This window comes from Pezoporus flaviventris, unplaced genomic scaffold (genome assembly GCF_033815535.1).
Source record: "Pezoporus flaviventris isolate CSIRO_AGI_PZ_B2104156 unplaced genomic scaffold, CSIRO_AGI_Pfla_v1 ptg000176l, whole genome shotgun sequence".
Taxonomy (NCBI): domain Eukaryota; kingdom Metazoa; phylum Chordata; class Aves; order Psittaciformes; family Psittacidae; genus Pezoporus; species Pezoporus flaviventris.
The window spans coordinates 33139-52712 of NW_026892724.1; the positions used below are offsets into that span (position 1 = coordinate 33139).

The 19574-nt window shown below is 61.9% G+C and overlaps 1 protein-coding gene across 9 annotated transcripts in view; it reads right to left on the reverse strand.

Annotated features, from left to right (window-relative positions):
• Positions 1 to 8493: 8493 nt before the first annotated feature.
• LOC133283423 (transcription factor Gibbin-like) overlaps positions 8494 to 19574 on the reverse strand; it is a 48296-nt gene continuing 37215 nt past the window's right edge. For 5 of the 9 annotated variants that reach the window (XM_061480160.1, XM_061480158.1, XM_061480155.1 and 2 more), the window contains 5 exons: positions 16965 to 17112; positions 16102 to 16142; positions 10517 to 15571; positions 9695 to 10404; positions 8494 to 9028 (listed from right to left, as the gene is read on the reverse strand). In XM_061480160.1, the coding sequence (XP_061336144.1) occupies positions 10560 to 15494 (4935 nt within the window). In that variant the 5' untranslated portion in view covers positions 15495 to 15571; positions 16102 to 16142; positions 16965 to 17112 and the 3' untranslated portion in view covers positions 8494 to 9028; positions 9695 to 10404; positions 10517 to 10559. Of the gene's footprint in view, positions 9029 to 9694; positions 10405 to 10516; positions 15572 to 16101; positions 16143 to 16964; positions 17116 to 19574 lie in introns of all 9 variants that reach the window. The other 4 variants (XM_061480159.1, XM_061480157.1, XM_061480153.1 and 1 more) reach the window with 1 other exon arrangement.

The window sequence follows — 19574 nt, forward strand, 5'->3', positions numbered from 1 at the left end:
CCATCAAAACCGCCCTACGCTACTTGCGTACGGAACTGGAGCAGCGGAAAAACCCCACCCAAGGCGGCCGCGCAAAGAGAGTAAACAGGGAAGAACGTACCATTAGGGGAGGTAGGCGGGGGGAGCCTCGGGCGGGTTTGGGATAAATTCCAGGGGGAATTTCACCACTCAAAGCCACAACATCTTTAAAACACGCATCTAATTCTGTGGGGGACACAGCTCAATATCCTTCCAGGCGGCCTTGGGGGAAAGGAGTTTGTCTCTTCTGCCCTCCCCGGGAGAGCTCGCGTTTGGTATTGCCTTTCGCCTCTATGGTCTCACACCCTGAGAGGAAAGTTCCACCTGGAGGAGCGGGGGAGTCACTCCAGGGCGGGAGGGGGCAAGTGGAGCTGGGGCGGGGGGCGTGGGCAGGTCGGGGGTCAGGGCTGGGAGCTGTGGGGCAGGAGTGTGGGGTGGGGGTTAAGGGACGGGGATGAGGGGCAGGAGGAGGGAAGGTGAAGGGATGGGGGGGGCCCCATTCACCTCCAGCCCCCAAACCAGGACAGGGGGTCCCGAGACCCCACCCGATTCCAGCCCCCAAACCAGGGTTCGGGGGGTGGGAGGGTGGCTTAAATGAGCCTGGTTTAAAGACTGGGGCTGGCAGTGGGACATGGGGATGGGTCGCACTCACTGCACATGGCCATGCATCCTGGTCCCTCCACCACTGCATCACTTAGGGGTCCTTGGCAGCATCCTGCAGCCCAGCCTGGTCCTCAGCAGAGCCAGGGTGATGCTCATGGCTGCAGAGCAGGGTGAAAGGTACCAGGACACCAAGCTCTGAATGCTCAGAGTGCACTAAACCAAACCATGGGGATTAAATTACTGCTGCTCCCATTGAGGAGCCGACATCACTGCCATGGGCATCACCGATGGGCACAGTCATCCTGGGTCTCTCTGTCACTGCTTCCATTCCCTTTGGTCTCTCCTTGGCACACACATGTGCTGCAAACACCCATTGCTTCCCCGTTTTTGCATTATCCCCTTTCAGTGCAATGCTCAGCCCCTTGTGCTCCCAGCACCCCACATCCCAGTCCTATGGGTGCAAAGCAAAGGGTGCGATGCTGCTGGAGGCTGCTCAGCTCCAGGTTTTCCAGGCTGCCAGCAAGCTGTTCCCTTGAAGAAGAGCTGCTTCTATCTCAAGGTGTCACAGCCTCAAGGGAACCACCTAATCTGTATCTGCACTGCAACCTTTATCTCTCCCCGGCTGTGCGAGAGGCTCTGTTTATAGCTGCCAAATAATACCTGCTAAATTGCAGGAGCCAGCCCCCTCCCTGTACCCCTTGACACTTGTGTCTGTACAAGAGGGATGCTCTCGCCTGCCTGGTGCCTCCCTGCATCCTGCTGGAGGTAAAGGATGCTGCAGGGGATGGGGAAGGGCAGTGGGGCTGCTCCTGCCTCCCTCCTAAGTGGGCTCTAGCCACATCCAAGCAACTGATAACCCCCTGGCACAAATTGTTTCCCCCCCTCCAGGTTCATCCCAATCCCTTTCCCTCAGCCTGGGCTTTGCTCCTGGGGAAATGAGGCGGGATCCAGCTTGTCCAGCCTCATTTGGGGATGGGAAGAGGGGTCATCCTCCATGGCACCTTATCAGAGCCCATGTGCCAGCCTTACACAAGGGATGCAATGGGGCACATGGGATGAACAGGGTGTACAGGATGCCTGGGACATGCATGGGATGCGCAAGGTAGCTGGGATGCAATGGAGCATTGGGGATGGGCAGGGAGCACAGGACACATGGGATGCACAGGATGCATGAGGTGCCTGGGGTGCAGTGGCACACTGGGACGGATGGGATGCAGTGGGACACTGGGATGAATGGGATGTGCACAAGGTACCCGTGGTGCAGTGGGACACTGGGACGGATGGGATGCAGTGGGACACTGGGGTGGGTGGGATGCACATGAGGTACCTGGGATGCACTGGGACTCCTGGGATGGGTGGGATGCACACAGTATGCGGTGGTCCAGTGGCACACTGGGATAGATGAGGTGCACTTGGACCCCCGGGATGGACGGGATGCACTGGTACAGCTGCAATGATAGGATGTGCTGGGACCCCCAGGATGATTGGGTGCACAGGGACCACTGCGATGATGGGATGCACTTGGACCCCCAGGATGACGGGATGCACTTGGACCCCCAGGATGCATGGGATGCACTTGGACCCCTGGGATGGATGGGATGCACTGGGACCCCCAGGATGATGGGACGCACTGGGACCCCCAGGATGATGGGTTGCATTGGGACGCCCAGGATGATGGGATGCACTGGGACCCCCAGGATGGATGGGATGCACTGGGACCCCCAGGATGATGGGATGCGCAGGTCCCCGGGCCAGCGTGGCGCCGGGCAGTTGCCGTTGCGCTGACATTTCCTAATCAGCTGTAACCCCGGCGCAGAGCCGCTCGGGCTCGCTTTGCTGTCTTGTCTCCATGGAGACTCCGCAACCTTTGCTCACTCGTTAATGGTATCGCAGCAAACGAAACTCCAGCGCCACGGAACCTTCCCCTCCCGGCCCCGGCGGGCACCCGCGGCTCTCACCTCCAGCTCCGGCCCCTCCCGCCCCTGGCGATGAAAGGGACGAGTCCTTGTTAGCGGAGGACCCGGCCACGCTGGGCCGAGCCGGGGGCAAGCTCCGACGGTGGCGCGGGGAGGAGGAAGACGCCACCACCACTGCCCAAAACACAGGCCCGGTGCTTGCATCGCGGTGGCAGCAAGGACGAGCTCTGCCCATGCAGGATACAGCCCCTTCCTGCCTGATGCATTGAGCGCAAGCCGCTGGACCCCTCACTGCACCCGCCTGAAAGCCACCAGCACCCAACACGTGCTCAGGAGCAGTGAGCGGGAGCGAGCCCCATCCTCCCCAGTGTCCTGCTCTCGCTGCTTCTGTTTTCACATTAACATGGGAAAGATGCCCATTACCTGCTTCCAGATAATGACTGTGATTAGGCAGAGCTCTGCTGCCAGCCGAGATCTGAAGGATTTCTGTGCGCTCCAGCAGCGCTCGCCGGTGCAAAAACAAGAGCCAGAAAGTCTAAATAAAAGACTAAAGGAAGGGTGTGGGGAAGCAGCTCTAATGATGAGCTTTTGGTGGTGGTGGTGCTGGCTTCAGCCTGGCTATGGGCAAGGCAGGATTGGAGAGGAGCTGCCCTGTGCTTGCACCCCACGTTTGAGCAGGGCTTGGCTGGAAACGGGGGGCTTTGAAGGCAAAACTAGAGGTGTGCGCTTGGAAGGGGCAGTGTAATGAATGTGGTTGTCCTTGGGTTCCCCAGGCCCTGCAGGAAGAGCTGTGATGGGTGTCCTTGGGTATCTCTATCCCCAGACCTGGGTTCATGGGGACCTGGCTCAGCTGGACCCTCCTCATCCTCCTGCTCCCCTTACCAGAGCCCGTGTTGATCTCATTCATGTCCCCACATGCCAGTATGCCTCTAACCCCTGCACCTCTGGGCATGCCCCTTAGCGCATCACTGCATGGCACATAGCTTCAGCAAGTAGGGGGGACCGCAGCCCAGTTTGTCCCCATCCTGCAGAGATGCTGGGGTGTCAATAGGTGTTCCCTTCATCCTAATGCAAGGCCCTCCCCCAGGCATCCACAGCCCCAGCACATGCTCAGCATCCATCCATCCATCAGGATCCATCCTGGGCTGTCTGTGCGGAAGCAGGGAGCTCTGATTAGGCACAGTTCCCAGCGATGAAGGCTTCTTCCTTATTTCTTCCCCCCTCAGCGATAACAAATAATAATATAATCCCCTTAATCCCTCCCCCAGGAGCCGGGAAGCTCCACGCTTCTGCCACTGCTGATAACCCACACAGCTGGGACCCCCAAACACCACTTGGGCTCATGCTTTGCTCCCCAAAATGCCACATCCTGCCCCTTGGTTCCCGCACATCACCCCCAGACCCCTCAGCCAGCCCCACAGCCAGCACTGATCCCGCCTCCATCCCACAGGACATGGCTGGAAAAAGCCACCATCACCCCACAGAGCCCCATCCAGGACCCCCAGAGGGGCTCTGCTCCCTTTACGGCAGTGATGTGGTGAAACCCCGGGGGGGGGGGGGGGGGGGAAGGGGGGGGGGGGGGCATCCCCCTGCATCCCTCTGGTCCTCCCCAAACACCTTAGTGCTTCGGCTTAGGAACATGGGTGCAGGCAGCATCACCTCCCACCCCAGTGGGGCCCCAGACCCTGTGCCCCCCATCAGTGGGTGCTAGGAACGAATCCAAGCATCCAGCAGCCAAACCCTCCTCCTTCCCCGTGGACCCCAGCCTGCCCTGTGGACACAGCCCACCCCCTCGGTGCCAGCTCCCCCCGAGGCCATCCTCATGCAGCCGGTATTAACAGCAACCCCTGCAATAGCCTTTGCTTTGATTCCCTGCCTTTGCTGGCCCCTGCTCTGCTGATCTCAGCTCCTCCGGCTCCAAAACGCCTTTTCCAGTCACTGGAGAGTGGAGACCTCTTGGAATGGCTCTGCCCTGGGCTGCCCCCGCCTCCCGCTGCAGAGCGCACCCACAGCACCCATGTGCCATGCGGCGAGCTGGGTGCCATCCGCCCCGGTGATTTAGAAGGCGCCAGGCTGGGCTTGATTAAACCCGAGTTAAAAGCCAGAGCCAGGGCACAGAGAGGGGGGGATTAAATCGCTCGGGGGGGAATGTTAATGGACTCCAGAGCTCTCTGGCCGGCTGGCGGCTGGGCTCAGGCCAGGCTGGGATGGATGGGGCCGGGCAGACGCAGCCCTGCAGAGGGTGCGATGAACGCGCCGGGGCTCAGGGGGAGCTGCTGCGGGCGGAGGGGACGTGGAAATCTCTTCCAAGGGCCTTGCCCTTCCTCTGGGAGCAGCAGGGGTGGTCTGGTTCCTCCAGCTGGGATCCGCGCTGCTGGCGCTGAGGCTGTTCGTGCAGCAGGGATGCGCGGGGTGTCCCCGGGGAGCAACGGCATCACCCCACATCCCTCCACAAGGGTCCTGGATGCGGACAGCGTGGGGTGGCAGCAGCTTTGGGGGGCTACAGCAGGGTGGAAGGGGCTGGGCATGCTGGTGTTGAGGTGCTGGTGGCCCCCGGCTCAGGATGCTCCCCACTCCTGCTGCCAGATGCACTGGATTGCAGGTCTGACGTGGGAAATCGCCTCCCTTCCTCGTTAGCTTGTGATTAGCATGTCAAGTGGTTGAAGTTGGTGGGTATAAAGGATGCAAGCTAAGAATAATGGCTTCAATTTCCTTCACGGCACAGCCATTAATTTGAAGAGGAAGGGGGTGGCCAAATCTCCTGGTCAGATCCAAGCAGCGGGATGAAGGCAGGGTCCTGCTGCTGCTCCCCGCCTCGGCTTCCACTGCAGGGCTGGGGTGGGTGGCACAGCCCTCATCCTGCTCCAGGTACCAGCGGATGGCAGCAGAGCTGGTGCTGCGTGCTGGTACGGGGGTGAGTTTGGCATGGACGATGACATCCCATGCGCCAAAGGGATGGTGGAGCCAGGTCTGGATGTGCATTCATGTGCACCATCCCCTGCCCTGGCACATTCCTCATGGGATAGGGGGCATTTTCCCAGCCTTGTACCCTTGGATCCGTCTCCATGCCATGGGCAGGCAAATTCCTGCCTTGTTTCCAAGGGGATGGAAAAAGCCGGAATGGTGGCACAGCCCTTCCTGCTCATGGCAGCAGCACAATGAGCCTCCTTCCATCTCCATTCCCTACGGCTCTGGGGTCAGCCCTGGACCCCTCTTGCTTGGGATGTGGAGCATCCCTCATCCCACTGTCCTTGCAGCATCCCTGGGCTCTGTGCAGCTCCATTGCCTGCTCCAGCATCGTAACCACCATGAGAGGCCAGAAACCTCCTCTCTGCTTCATTAACATCATAATCTCCATCATGTACAGGTACAGCCACATGTGGGGGACCAGGCTTCCCTTGTCCTGCTCATCCCATATCCACTGGGCACTGTGTGCACCATGCCTGGGTGCCCCCATAAGCATCTCTCAGAGGCCTTTGCTAAAGAAATAGCCAAATAACCACTTTCTCCCTCAATTTTGACATCTTTTCTTTCTCCCACTATCCCAAGCAACCTTTGCTGGCCAAACCCAACAATCAGCCCCATCACGAGGCTTTTCAGCCTCTGAAGCGGCGCTCACTGCTCGAGAGGGAGAGCTGAAGCTTAAAGAATAAGAACTAAATGAAGTCAATGAAATCAAGCTGTGCTTCAAGCACTGGACATCCTGGTGAGGCTGTGGCCATGCCAGGCCATGCCTCCCCGTGGGATTTGCCTACCTCCCAGTGGGATTCCTTTCCCTGTTCACCCCAGTGCTGTACGTGTTTGTGCCTGCCTTACCTGGGCACTAATGCAGCTGCAGTGGGTTTTGTCCTCCTTTAGCGCTGCTTTCTGTGAGCTGAAATGGGGGGAAAAGACTAAATTTGATGGTTGTGGGAAGCATTGCTTTGGAGACAAGGAGGGAATGGGATGAACCCCTAACAATCCCCCAGGAGTAGCATTACCCTTTAGGGTGGGTGCAAGATGGGCACAGCCATGGCATGGGGACCATAGTCCCCTGCTTCAGTTTCCCCAGTAAGCAATGTCAAGGTGGGGTTGGTATCTGGTGCCCACCCGGGTGAGAGCACAATATTGGGGTGACCCCCCCAAAGGACGGGAGGCACTGCTTGTGCCAGACATGAGCAGCATCCCTAGGGACAGCTCCCGCATCTGCTCCCATGGGCAGTATCCCAGCCTGGGTGCTGGGAATGGCCCATGGGAGCAACGGAGCTCACTGGGTGAAGCTCCAACATGGGGCATTAGGGGTGCAAGTGCACCCCTGCAAGGCCCTGTGTGATCATGCACAGAGGGAGTGTGTGTGGGGGTGGAAATAGAGCCTCCATCACATTCCCAGCCACCTTAACCTGGGATACAGGGATTGGCACACCCCCCACACCCCCCATCCTGCATTGAGAGTGGGTCTTAGGGGGGCTGCATAGGACCAGGCTCTCTTTGCTGGTCCCCAAGGCCACCATTGAGGTTGGGTGTCCCCCTCCCCGTGCTCTCCTTGCACAACACTGACATCTCCCTGGGCTGCGGCAGCGCTGGCAGCCCCCCCCCCCCGCCATCAGTATGCACCGTGTGTTCCTCTCCATAGCAACCTCCTGCCTCCCCCCGGCCCCCCCATTGCTGCACAAGCACTTCACTGCAGCAGCCCTGACCCCGCCGGGATCACCAACCTCTCCCACCCACAGGTAGCTGGTTCCCCCCCCCTCCAACCCCCCCCTCTCCTCTCCCAAAGGATGCTGCAGCCTTCATCTTCCCAGTCCTGGAAGTTGGATTTATTTGTGAGTGTTCTTTTGCAGGGCTTATTTTCCTCATTTTTGCACCTTTACAGTTCCCATCCATCACCTCCATACTGTGGAGACTCTATTTCTCCCCCTCTTGGGTGCCCTATGGGTGCCAAAGGGGGTGGGCACCCATCCCACCCAGCCAAGCAGTTAAGTGATTCACACACAGCCCTGAGCCACCCCACTGAGGTCACCCACAGTGGGACTCCCCCTTCCACTGCAATTAGGCTGGATGCCATTCCCCCCTCAGTTCCAGGTGGGAACAGCCCCCTCCCCTCCCTCCCCCAAAGCAAGAAGGCAGCGGCCATGGCTCAATATAGAGGATTCTTTTTAATATAAAAAAAGTGCCTATTAAAAATTCCTTCCTAAAGAACACAAAAACCAGGCGAGGGGACAGGGGGGACGGGGGGGCACCAGGGTGGTTCTCTCTGGCTGGGGGTGGGCAGCATGGGGCTGTTGTGACCAGACATGGGGTGTTTTACCCCTGGATTTTGTTAATTTTTAGCCATTTCAGGGCATTTTCCTCTCTTCTTGGTTGGGTTTGGGTTTTAGGGGCTCTTTTGACCAGATTTGGGGTGTTTTCCACCTGGTTTTTGTCCATTTTTAGCCCTGAAGGGCATTTCCCCCTCTGTTTTTCATGTTGGTTGGTTTTGCACAGTCCACAAAGCTCTATAGAGCCAAACCCTTGGTGGGGACACACATACATCACACATAGGGGGGACAGAGAAGCCCAAAGCCCCCCATTGGCATCCACACACACCCACACCCTGAGCTCATCACTGCATTGGGGACCACGGTGCCCCCCCTATTGCCCCATCCCAACCTCCCCACCAAAGGCTCTGGAATCCAGTTCTCTCCTGATATTTTTCCTCCCTTTTTTTTTTTTTTTTTAAATTTTCTGATGATTTTTTTTGTTAAACTCTTTTTTTTTCTCTTTTTTCATACAAATTTGGGTCTTTGGGTGCATCCTGCCAAAAAACCCACCCCCCTCCCCCACCCCCCCCCCCACCCCCCACTCCCAAACCCCTTCTTCTTCAGCATCAGCATCATAAAAATAAGACCTCAAGTCCTGGGCATTAAAAAAAGGCAACGGAAAGCCACGGGACCCATGCGGGAGCTGCACACCACAAAACCACAGCAGAGGTACAGAATGCAATATACAAGACACGATTTATAATAAAACATTATATACAATAAATAGGTTATTGTTCCTTTGTTTTTTTTTTTTTTTTGTCTTTCTCATTTTTTAGGTCGATTTGAGCTGTAAATAAATCTTTACTCAGTGCATACGGGTGGGTTTTTGCTCTTCTCTCCTGCATATTCACCTCTCGGCCGCTCCGTTGCTTCTCCCTCCGGTGCGTGGCTCTGTCTTTTAGTATTTAATGTGAATTTTCAGCTTTTTAGGATTTTTTTTTCTCCCTAAACATTTTTTTGTGGGTTTTTTTTTAAGCTTTTCTTCAAAAGTATTTACAATTGCTGGTTTTGTGCAGAAAATGAAAATTCCCTCCGATAAAAACCCCAAAAGGAAACGGTTAAAAGAGTCCCCTCCGAGAGAGAACGCGGCGCCGGCGCCACGGCCGAGGCGGGGGCCAAGCGGGGGGCAATGGGGCCGGGGTACCCCCCCCAGCAGTGCCCTCCTCTCCTCTCCTCTCCTCTCTGCTCCGGCAGCCAGGATGGGTGCTGTGGCTGGTGGGGAGAGGGGAGAGATGGGTCAGTGCCCCCCTGGGTGCCAGTGGGACGGCACAGTGATGGGGCACCCGCTTGGTAAGGATGGGGGACAGTGTGGGTTAAGGGAGCCCATTCATGCACCCAGGGGTTTGGCACCCAGGTACCCATGGGGTTCTGCCCACCCTCCATCCAACACCCACATACCCAAAGGCTTGGTACCCACACACCCAGGGGTTGGCACCCACGTACCCAAGGGTCTGGGGCTCTGCCCACCCTCCATCTGGTACCCAGGGATTTGGGGTCCTGTCCACCCCTATCAGGCACCCACAATACGCAGAGGTTTGGGGTCCTGCCCACCCCTGTCTGACACCCATATATCCAGGGCTCTGGGGCACCCCATATCCCAGCTCTAGCACCCAGCACCCCACAACCCATGGTTCAGCACCCTGCATCCTAGCTCCATCCACCCACAGACACTGGGGCATTTGGGGTCCCCAGTTTGAAGTTTGGCCATGGGGCAACACCCGGGTCGAGTGCTTGCAGCCCAAAAGGGGCTAGGAGCACCCAGTGGGTGAACCTCACTGGAAACCCCATTGGAAAGCACAGAGCACCCAGCACCCATCCCCACCCCACCTTCCGGGGGCACTGAGCACCGGGTGGGCACAGGGATGCATTGGCACTTACCGGGCGACGGTGGCATCTCTGAGCCCCGCTGGCGAAGCTGCCAGAGCCTGGTGGGGGTCAGCGCTCCCAAAGACCCATTGGCATCCATCCGGCACGGAAAGCACCCGGCGGGGGAGCGGACGGGGAGGGAAAACAAGAAACAAAAGATCCCCAAAGCAGCCCCCCCGGGGGCAGCCAAGGGGCTGCCCTTGTCCCCTGGCCAGGCTGCGGGCAGGGGGCACCCACTGCTGACCCCCATGGCCACCTCCTGCCTGCGCCCTGCCTGTGCCCCTGGGCTCGGTGGGGCTGCGCCATCCGTCCATCCATGCATCCATCCATCCATCCATCCATGGGTCCGTCTGTCCATCCGTGGGTCCGTCCGTCCATCCGTCCATCCATGCGATTGTCCTGCTGCGGGGCGGGAGGAGGGCGGCACGGCCGGGAAGCAGAGCCAGGCAGTTGGCAGGCGGAGCGGGATTAAGTGCGGAGCAGGGAGAACACGGGGGGGTTTCGCTCTTCGTCCGTTATTAATGTTTTTTTATCCTTTCATTTCACTTATTTTTGATCTTTTTAAATATTTTTCTTTTTTTTTTCTTTTTTTTTCCTTTTTTAATATTTTTTTTGGTGTTTTTTTGGGTGTTTTTTTATAGAAAACAAACAAACGGTTCCAATCCCAGTTAAATACAGAACTTGAAAAGTGTTCCAGAAAAAAAGTGCTGGCTAAATTACCTCTGCAAAAGAAACACAACACAGAGAGAGGAGGGGGGGGGACACACGATGAGGAGACCCTGTGTCCCCCAGCACCACCTCCCCACCATCACCTCCAGGCTCTCCCCCACCTACCCTGTAACAAAACCTCGTCGTCCGGTTGGCACGTCTGCAGACACTACAATGAGGTGACCGTAAAAGTGTCCTCGGGGTGCTGCTGCTCTACCATGGGTCCCAAAAACCCGCTCTTCTGGGTGGGGGCCATGACGGGGTGCCCTTGGGGTGCAAAACTGGGGTACCTGTAGTTGTCCTGCAGCTGCAGCATTGAGTCTCTCGGTACGGGGGAGATGTTCAAGTCATTGATCAAGGGGCAAGCGTAGGGACCCCGGTGATGGGCCCGCGACATCTCCAAGGGCTCCTTCTCGCCCTTGGAGGGGTGGGTGCTGCTGGGGCTGCTCAAGTGGGGGTTCAGGCACGGGGGGTCCGTCCTGCCCATGAAGTCTACCAGCATCCCGGCCCCCGCTTTGCCGTCGTACGAGGGGCTGCGGGTGCTGGCGTTGGGCGAATACCAGTACGGGGGGTTTTTGCAACTGGGGGACTCGTAGTGCGCTTGAGGCATGGGGAGATCGCGGCACGCCAAGTGCGGGGCCTGCGGCAGGGCCCCCCCCTGCATGCTGTGCTTGAGCGAGTCGCAGGCGGGCAGCTTGCGCAGGGAGCCCGCCCGCAGGTCCTCCTTGAAGGCCAGCGTTGGCGAGCAGTTGGGCGAGAAGGCTTTCTGCAAGCCGGCCTCGAACACCGTCTGCTGGCCCGGGGCCGCCAGCTGGGGCGGGAGGGCAGGGAAGTGCTTGCTCTCCAAATCCGGCTGCCCCAGCCCAGGGGAGTCGCTCTGGAACCCCTGCACAAAGGTCCCATCCGAGGGGGTGGAGGGGTTCATGGAATAGGGGCCGGCGTAGTCGCAGGGGTCCCGCTCGCCCACCCCGAAGCCCCGGGACTGGGAGGGCAGGGGGGACATGCTGCTGTCCCCGCTGTAGTAGTCCAAGCCCAGGTCCGTGCTCTCCTGGAAGAGGGGGTTCACTGCTTGCGACTTGGTGTGGAACTTGGCTTTGCCCGTCCCCCTCTCCTTCTTGGAGGCACAAGCGCCCCGGGAGCCCCGGGGCTGCCGGGGTCCCGTGTTCCTCTTGGAGGGGTACACGGAGGAGGAGGAGGAGGAGGAGGAGAAGTTGAGGTGGGAAGTGTCGAACATGTCCACCTTCTTCCGCCGGCCTCGCCCAGGCTTGGAGTTGCTCTGGAAGAGGACGCTCTGGTTCCAGTTGTAGCCCGGGGCGGAGGATGCCTCATTCCAGTCCATCATCAGCTTCTCCAGGCTGGAGAGGCTGGACTGGCCCTCGCTGGAGGACGCCTCGCTGTTGGCGCGCCGGTAGCTGGCCGGTTGGTTGAACTGGGTGCTGTCGGAGGAGGACTCGGAGAAGGTCTCCGAGACCGTTTGCTGCTTGGCTTTCTGCGGAGTGTAGTTGGAGATATCCAGGATGACGTTGGGCTCGTTGAGGTGACACTCAAAGCCCGGGTTGTAGAGCTGGCTGAAGGCCTCCGAGCTCCAATCCAACCCACCATAGCCCTGCCGGAAAGCCCACGGCGCGGCGCTGGGGAACTGCCGGCAGTTCTCGGGGGAAGGCTGGAAGGAAGCGGACCCCTTGGGCACCATGTAGCCGCCGGGGGACACGGTGCTGGCGCGGCTGTCGCAGCGCAGCGGGGTGTGCGCCGCGCTCGAGAACTGCCCCCCTTGCTCTGCGCTGTTGAAGAAGGCGGCTTTGCCCAGCGGCAGGCTGGGACCCGCTGTCTGCGGCGCGTAACCGGCGCTATGGGCGCTGCTGGGTGAGGACGGGAGGCTGCTGCCGCTGCCGTAGGCGAAGCTGCAGTCCTTGCTGTTGGGGCAGTCCTGCGCTGACGGGTACTGCTTTCCTGGTGGGAACACGCTGGCCGGCGCCACGCTCTGCCCAGCGCCATAGCTGCTGTATGGGGAATAACCCGGAGCGCCGGTGGCCGCTGGGTGCGCAGTGGGTGACCGGGATACGGCCGAGGGTGGCGCCAGCTTTGGGAATGCCTCGGCCCCCCGGCACTCCGATGACCCTTGGGCTACGCCATAGCCGGCGCTGGCAGCGGCACGGCCGGGTGGGAATGCCGGCCGGCCCTGCATGGCCGCATGGAAGGCAGCCTCGGCACCGGAGGAGGCTGCGGCCACTTTGCCACCGCGCGCTGGGTACGCGGCCAGGCCCCGCTGCCCCGGCAGAGCCGCCGGTGGGGATGTGTAGGCAGCTGCTGACTTGCGGGACTCGGAGCGCGAAGCCGAGAGGGCAAAGTCCAGGAGGTCGGAGGAGTCATCCGAGTCCAGCAGGGAGCGGAAGTACCCGGTGAAGAGGCTGTGCCGCTCCGGACCAGCCTCCGCCTGTGAGGACACCGCGCTCCCACCATAGAAGCCAGACCGGCCGGAGGAGCCCGACTCCAGCCCGGCCCCGTGGAACGGTCTCGCCTCAGCCCCGTGGTAGCCACCGTTGCGGCCGGGCTGGCTGCTGGGGTGCCCATGGTGGGGTGCCCATGGGCTGCCCTTGTCCCCCCCGGCTCCCCACTCGGCGGGGCCGTCACCGAAGCTCTGCCCGGGGTTGGGCTCGGGGAACAAAGCCCCGTTCTTGCGAGCCCGTCGCTTCCGCTTGGGTTTGCCCACGGGGTCGGGCTCCGGGCGGCCCCGCTTGCGCGGGTGCATGGCGTCGGCGTGGAGGGCGCTGGGGGCTTTCTTCTTCTTCCCGATGCCCTCAAAGAAATCACTGAAGGAGCAGCGGGCGGCACGGGCAGCGTGGCCCCCCCCGCGCCCGCCGAAGCCCCCCGCTTTGCCGCCGCGCCGGCGGAAGCCCTGCACGCGGTGCAAGAAGTGGGAGATGCTCTGGGTGTCGGGGGCCTGGTGGATGGACTCGGGCTCGCTCGGGGTCCAGCAGCGTGGCGGCGAGCAGCGCCCCGAGCACTGGCTCTGCCGGTTGAGGAACGCCAGCTTGGCCAGCACGTCCGAGTAGTCGGCTTTGCTGTCGTTGGTGTCGGCGATGTAGGAGGGCTGGGGGGAGGCGAGCTTCTGCTTCCTCCTCCTCCTCTTCTTCACCTCCGGGGTGGGCTCCTTAGGCTTGGCTTGGCCCAGCAGCAAGTTCTTTGGAGGCCTGCCCCGCTTGCGCTTCAAGATGATGGGCATCTCACCCGGCGGGAAGACCACCACCACGTTGCGCCCGTTGTTCTTCATCTTGAGCAGCGGCGTGGGCTCCATGGAGCTGCTGGCCGCCAGCTCCTTGCCCTCCAGGTTCAAGTTGCTGCTGAGCGATGACACCTTGTAGGTCGTCTTGTTCCTCCTCCCCAAGGACACGGGGATCTTGGCCATCTTCACCACCATCTTCCTCACCCCCCGGCATTTGCTTTTCTTCCCCATCCCAGGGGCTTTGGGCACCTCATCGGGGTCCAGAGCGGCGGGGGGTGGCGGCGGGGCCAGCAATGGGGCGCTGGGCTCCTCGGCACCGGGGGGCACCTCGGCGGGCAGGGTGAGCGGGGACAAGCCGCGGCTCTCGGGGGTGACGTCCATGCGGCGCCCTCGCCCTGCCCTCCTCCGGCGGCACAACATCTTTGGCTTGTCTGTCCGGCGCAGGGCGTACTTGCGGTGGTCCTCACCGCAGCGCCCGGCCCCCCGGCCCCCGCAGGGACCCCGCTTCACCACGCTGCCCAGGGGGCACCCCCCGAGCCGGGGCTGCAGCCGCAGCGGGTCCCCAGAGCCCGGCTGTGCCTCCAGCAGCTCCGACATGGAGCCCAGCGGCTGCGTCTCCATCAGCGCGGGCTCCGTGGGCAGCAGCGGTGCGCGAGCATCCAGCAGCGGCGGCTCCAGCGCCCCGGGCAGCGGCTCCAGCGTCTGCAGCCCCAGCGGCTCCGCCAGCGGCTCCAGCGACTGCAGCTCCAGGGACTCGGATAAAGGCTCCAGTGACTGCAGCTCCAGGGACTCGGAGAGCGGCTCCAGCGACTGCAACCCCAACGGCTCCAGGTTCTGCAGCTCCAGCGACTCCGGCAGCGGCTCCAGGCTCTGTGAATCGAGCAGCTGCGGCTGCGACTCCAGGGACTGCGAATCCAGCAGCCGGGATTGGGAATCCAGCTCTTGGGCTGGCAGCAACTGGGGCTGCGGCTCCATCGCTTGTGCCTCCAGCAGCTGCGTCCCCGGGCATGCCAGGGAAGCCAGTTCATTGAGGATGTCCGCCTCGGCCAGGTCCGAGTAATCACCAGCATCAGGCTGGGAGCAGCCGGCTTCCTCTGTGGATGCTTTGGATGCTCCGCTGTGACCAGGGGGCTGCGAGCTGCTTCCCCCCCCACCATCAGCGTCTCCATCACGGGCCGGGGGCCGGGGGTGCCGCGGCGGCTCCGTTTTGCAGAGCACCCCCCGCTCCTCGGGGCTGCGGATGCTGTTGGCCAGGGAGGGCGAGGAGAAGAAGCTGTACTGGAGGTCGCGGTCGGTGGGCAGCAAGCGGTTGTCCTCGTGGCCACCACCAGCACCGCCACCACCGCCGCGGATGCTGCCGCAGGCGAGGTGCACCCCGCTGCTCTTGAGGTCCTCGGAGAGGCGGTTGAGGTCCTTCATGATGTCGATGAGCTGCACCACCGGGTGGAGGTTGATGTGCCCGTTGCCGCACTTGCTCCGCAGCAAGGCGAGGATGCTGTCGACGTTGCAGCGGCCCGAGGCCAGTGTCACGTTGGGGAAGGTTTTAGGTGCCTGGTCCCGGGCGGCTGCTTCCTCCGTGCTCCCTCCCAGGATCCGGGGCTCGCCGGCGCAGCCCAGCAAGTCCTCTGCCGCCTTGGTGCCTCCGTGCACGCCCTGGCAGCGGTCGGCCGGGTCGCCGTGCAGCAGCGAGCCCGCCTGGTGCTCCCGGCACGATCCCTCGGGGAAGCTCAGCACGCTGCAGGATAAGGCCTTTTCCGCCGGGCACGCCGGGGGCCGCTGCGCAGGGTGCCCGGGCGGGTAGAACTTGGGCTCTCGCACGTAGTCTGGGGAGCCACGGACAACGCTGGTCGTTACCACTGGGCCCGGGGGCTTCACACGCATCCTGACCTCCTCCTCCCCCGCGGGACGCTTGGCCGAGCAGTTGCTGACATGGGGGTCAGGGATGGTGGCACTGGGACCTGTTGTGGGGCAGAGAGAGGGGGAACAGTGAGGGCCCGTCCCTGCCACCCTCATTCACCGCCGGCTCATCATAGGGAGGAAAAGACCTTTAAGATCATCCAGTCCAACCATTCCCCAGCAGTAACCCATGGCACTGAGGCCTCGTCTCCACGCTGTGTGAACACTTGCAGTGGTGGTGACTGCAGCCCTGCCCTGGGCAGCCTGTTCCAATGCCCGAGCACCCTCTGGGGCAGGAATTGTTCCTCAGCTCCATCTAAACCTGCCCTGGAGCAGCTTGAGGCCGTCTCCTCTTGTCCCATCCCTTGTTCCTTGGGAGCAGAGACTGATCTCACCTCACTACAACCTCCTGTCAGCACTGGGAAATGGGGTCTGGACCCTCCCCAGCAGCAGGACCACCCCTGCCAGCCCCAGCTCCAGCCACCTCCAACGTGGGGGAGTGCCTGTGGGGGTCTGGGCTGCCCCATCTTGCCCTATGGGGCAGGGCTGTGAGGTCCGAGGGCAACACTGTGGGTCCAGGGCTGGGACTTACCCTCGGCTTTGCTGCTGCTCCTCCTATTGCACTTGAGCTCTCTGCAAAGGAAGGGGTGCCGAGGGTCAGCCCCGAGCATTCGGGGTGGGGACACACACACACACCTCTGGCTGCCCACGCCTTCCTCTCAGCACCCATCCCTACAGGGACATAGCAAGGGGCCGATCCTCCCGCATTCCCAGAGGGCAGTGCCCGCCCATCCCCGTGGAGTCGGGGCGGGGCCGAGGGAAACGGGAGTTGAGGCGGGCGGGGGAAGAGAAATGCTGCCTCCGATGTGGGGCACAGAGGGCACGGGTTTACCCCGCCCCTTATCTCCTTTCCCACCCCCCCCCACCACAACGAACCCCTCCGGGGGCCCGGAGGGGGGGACAGGCGGGGGCCCTACGGCCGCGCAGCCGCTAGATGTCCCCGGTGAGCCGCGCTCCCGCCCGGCCAAGGGACATGGGGAGATGGGGGTCGGGTCTGCCTATGGAGGTGGCTCAACACGTTCCTCCCCCCCCCCGTTCCCTCCTTTCCTCCCACCCATGGACACCCCCCGAACCCCGAGGGGACCCAACCCAGCGCCTGCAGCCCCCGGGAACACCCTGCCTCAGTTTCCCCTTGCTGGCAATGGGGGGACAAGTGAGGTCCTATGGGTGGGCAGCAATGCCTGGCACCCAATACAGGGCCCATCACACTACAGGGGGCTGCCCCACCCTGCGGGCCAAGGGCTTTGCATTCGCCCCCCCCCCCCCCCCCGTCGCTAGGGATGCTCTGCAGCCCCCCACTCGAGTCAAGGCAGGGATGGGCAGCAGGGTTTGGTGCCAATCCCCTCCATCCCCAGTATAGCCCCTGATCCCGGGGGCAGGATCCCTGCGGGGTACCTGGTGCGCGGGTGCTTGCAGTGCAGGTTCACTCTGAAGCTCCTGCTGTCGCCGTCGCTGCCAGGCTGGCAGGGACCCGAGCCCTGGGTGCACGGGAACCACTCTGCTGCCGGGCTGGCACCGTTCTCCAGTGCGACCGAGCTCCCATCTGCTGAGCAAAGCACAGAGAGCCCCGGGGGTCAGCCCGGCACCCGCTGCCCCGCGCTGCCGTGGGTGCCCGCAAGGCTCTCCATGGGGATCCACACAGAACCAGGCTTAGGAAGGACCTGAAGACCACATTGTTCCCTCCACCCCATGGTTTGGGAACCACCATGAGATGCCCACTCACAGGGTGGCGTTTTGCTGCAGGACACCCCTTTCCTCCCTGCCCATCCAAGGCAGGGCTTCTCCCCATACATATGCATGCATACATGTGTATGCACCTCTGCCTGCCCTGGGCACCCGGGCACACACATCCAAAACTGGGGCGCACAGCGGAGCCCCCCCAACCCATCGCAGCTCCCCCCATGCCAGCACAGCCGCCTGTCCCCCCCTCCCAGAGCCATGTGAATGCCTTGCCTGTTGGCTCCCTCCCCCAGCGCACACCCGCAGACACACACACGCAGCCGCTCGGCGTGATCCAGGCTCTTCCCGGTGTCTGGATTAGCGTGACAACTTATCAACAAGGCAGGGAAAGAGAATTCAAACCTGTCAGTCCATCCGCATCCCCCCCCTTCCCGCCTCCCCGCCAGCCCTTGGGTGCAGCGCTGGCACCGAGGAGATGCGGGCACCTCTCGGGCAGGGTAGAGTTACACGGAGGGCAATGTGGAGCAGGAAAATATGCGCTCGAAAGACCGGTCTGGTCTCTGATGGAGCTGCTCAGTGTGCCCGCGGAGCTGTTGGAGGGGAGGCAAGGCAGGAAGGAAGCAAACGGGAGCTTTTCCAGCACAGCCGTTGGGAGCTGGGAGCTGGTCCCTGCCGCACACGCTGCACACAGCTCCGTGGGGAGGACTGGGGCGTTGTGGGGCGCATCCCTGCGCTGGTGTCCTCCCATGTGCCCATGTGGATGCACTGACAAACCCTATGGGACGCCCATGGCGTTTCCAGTGGGCACCCATCAGCGTGCACCCATGGGTGCTGGAGGCGGTGGGCAAGTCCCCCCTGCCCTCCCCATCCAGCCACCTCTTACCCCACAATAGCTCCTGCCCTCGTCTCTGCCGCCATCCCCATCACGTGTGCGGTGCCAAGGCGGGGGACACTCCTCCCTCCCCATAAACCACCACCACTGGGGACCACCTGCACCCCACCATGGGGATGGGCAGCACCCACCATTGCGGTGCTCCCCAGCACCCAGCCCCAAGCCATGGGGTGCAGGATAGGGGCTGCAGGGGGGGGGGCAGGATGCTGGCCACGCCACGGCGCTCACTTTCACCTCCCTGCTCAGCCCCAGGCAGGCGCCACATGTTTCGCATTAGGCTCTCCGGCCCTCGCCATTCCTGGCTTGTTCACCAGGGGAAGGGCCTTTTCCCTTCTCTTTTTTTTCCCCTTTTTTTTTTTTTCCCTTTTTTCCCTTTTTTTTCTCCCTCTCCTCCGTGGTTACAAAACACCAGCCGAGACCACACAAGCGAGGAGGGATGGAGGAGAGAGATAGATGGGCGCTGCAACGGGCCTTTGGGGGGGGGAATAAGGAGGGGGGAAGCTGGTGAGATTGCAGTCACCTCCACTTCCCAGCTCCTGACCCCGCAGCCCTGCAAAGATAACAGCCCCCAAAGAGTGCTGACTCGCCTCGCAGAAATCCAATATCCTCGCCTGGTGAACTAATCGACTACCTGGGCTCACCCCCTCCCCTGCCCTGGCTTAATCCTGCTGCTGCAAAGCTTTAATTAGTTGAACGGTTTCAGGCTTGATGGCGGTGAGCAGCGTGGTCAAACCCCCCCCTCCTTCCATCCAGCACAGGGCTCCTGCTTGGGTGGCACCGTGACGGTTTGGGGCACCAAACCCTCCCCCTTTACCCCCCGAGGCTGCCCGCACCCACCCGCGCCCCTCAGGGCTGCTGACAGAGGAGGGGGGACATGGACGGGCTCGCTTGGCACCGGCGCGGCGGCGCAGGGACAGCCCTGCAAGACACGGACGTGGTTTGGTGCCCGGCTCCGAGGCCACCCAGACGTCGGGGTGGAGCCGGAGATGCCATCGGGAGACAGGCGGGCGGCGGGGACACGCCGCACACATGGGGACACGCTGGCCTGCTGCCTCCCACCCCGCCCGCAGCACCGGGGATGGGGTCCCCCCATCACCCAGCGCAGCCAGGAGGCGTTTGGGTGGCCCTAAACACCCGCATGTAGGTGGTGGTGCTGGGGGGCTCTGGACATCTGAGGTGCTCTGGACATCTGAACATCTGGGGTGGTGCGGAGGTGCCCCCCCCACACACACACATCAGGGGGTGTCCCAGCCTTGTGTGTGCCCTTGCTGCTGGGCAGTGCCTGTCCCCTGCACACAGCGGGGGCACAGTGGAGGCTCCCCCCCCGCACACGCACATCAAGGGGTGCACCGTGGGGCAGGTTCCTGGTCCCCACCGCCCGCCGCTGTCCCCGCGGTGCCCTCGCCCGCTCACCCGCACCCCCACGAGTCCTC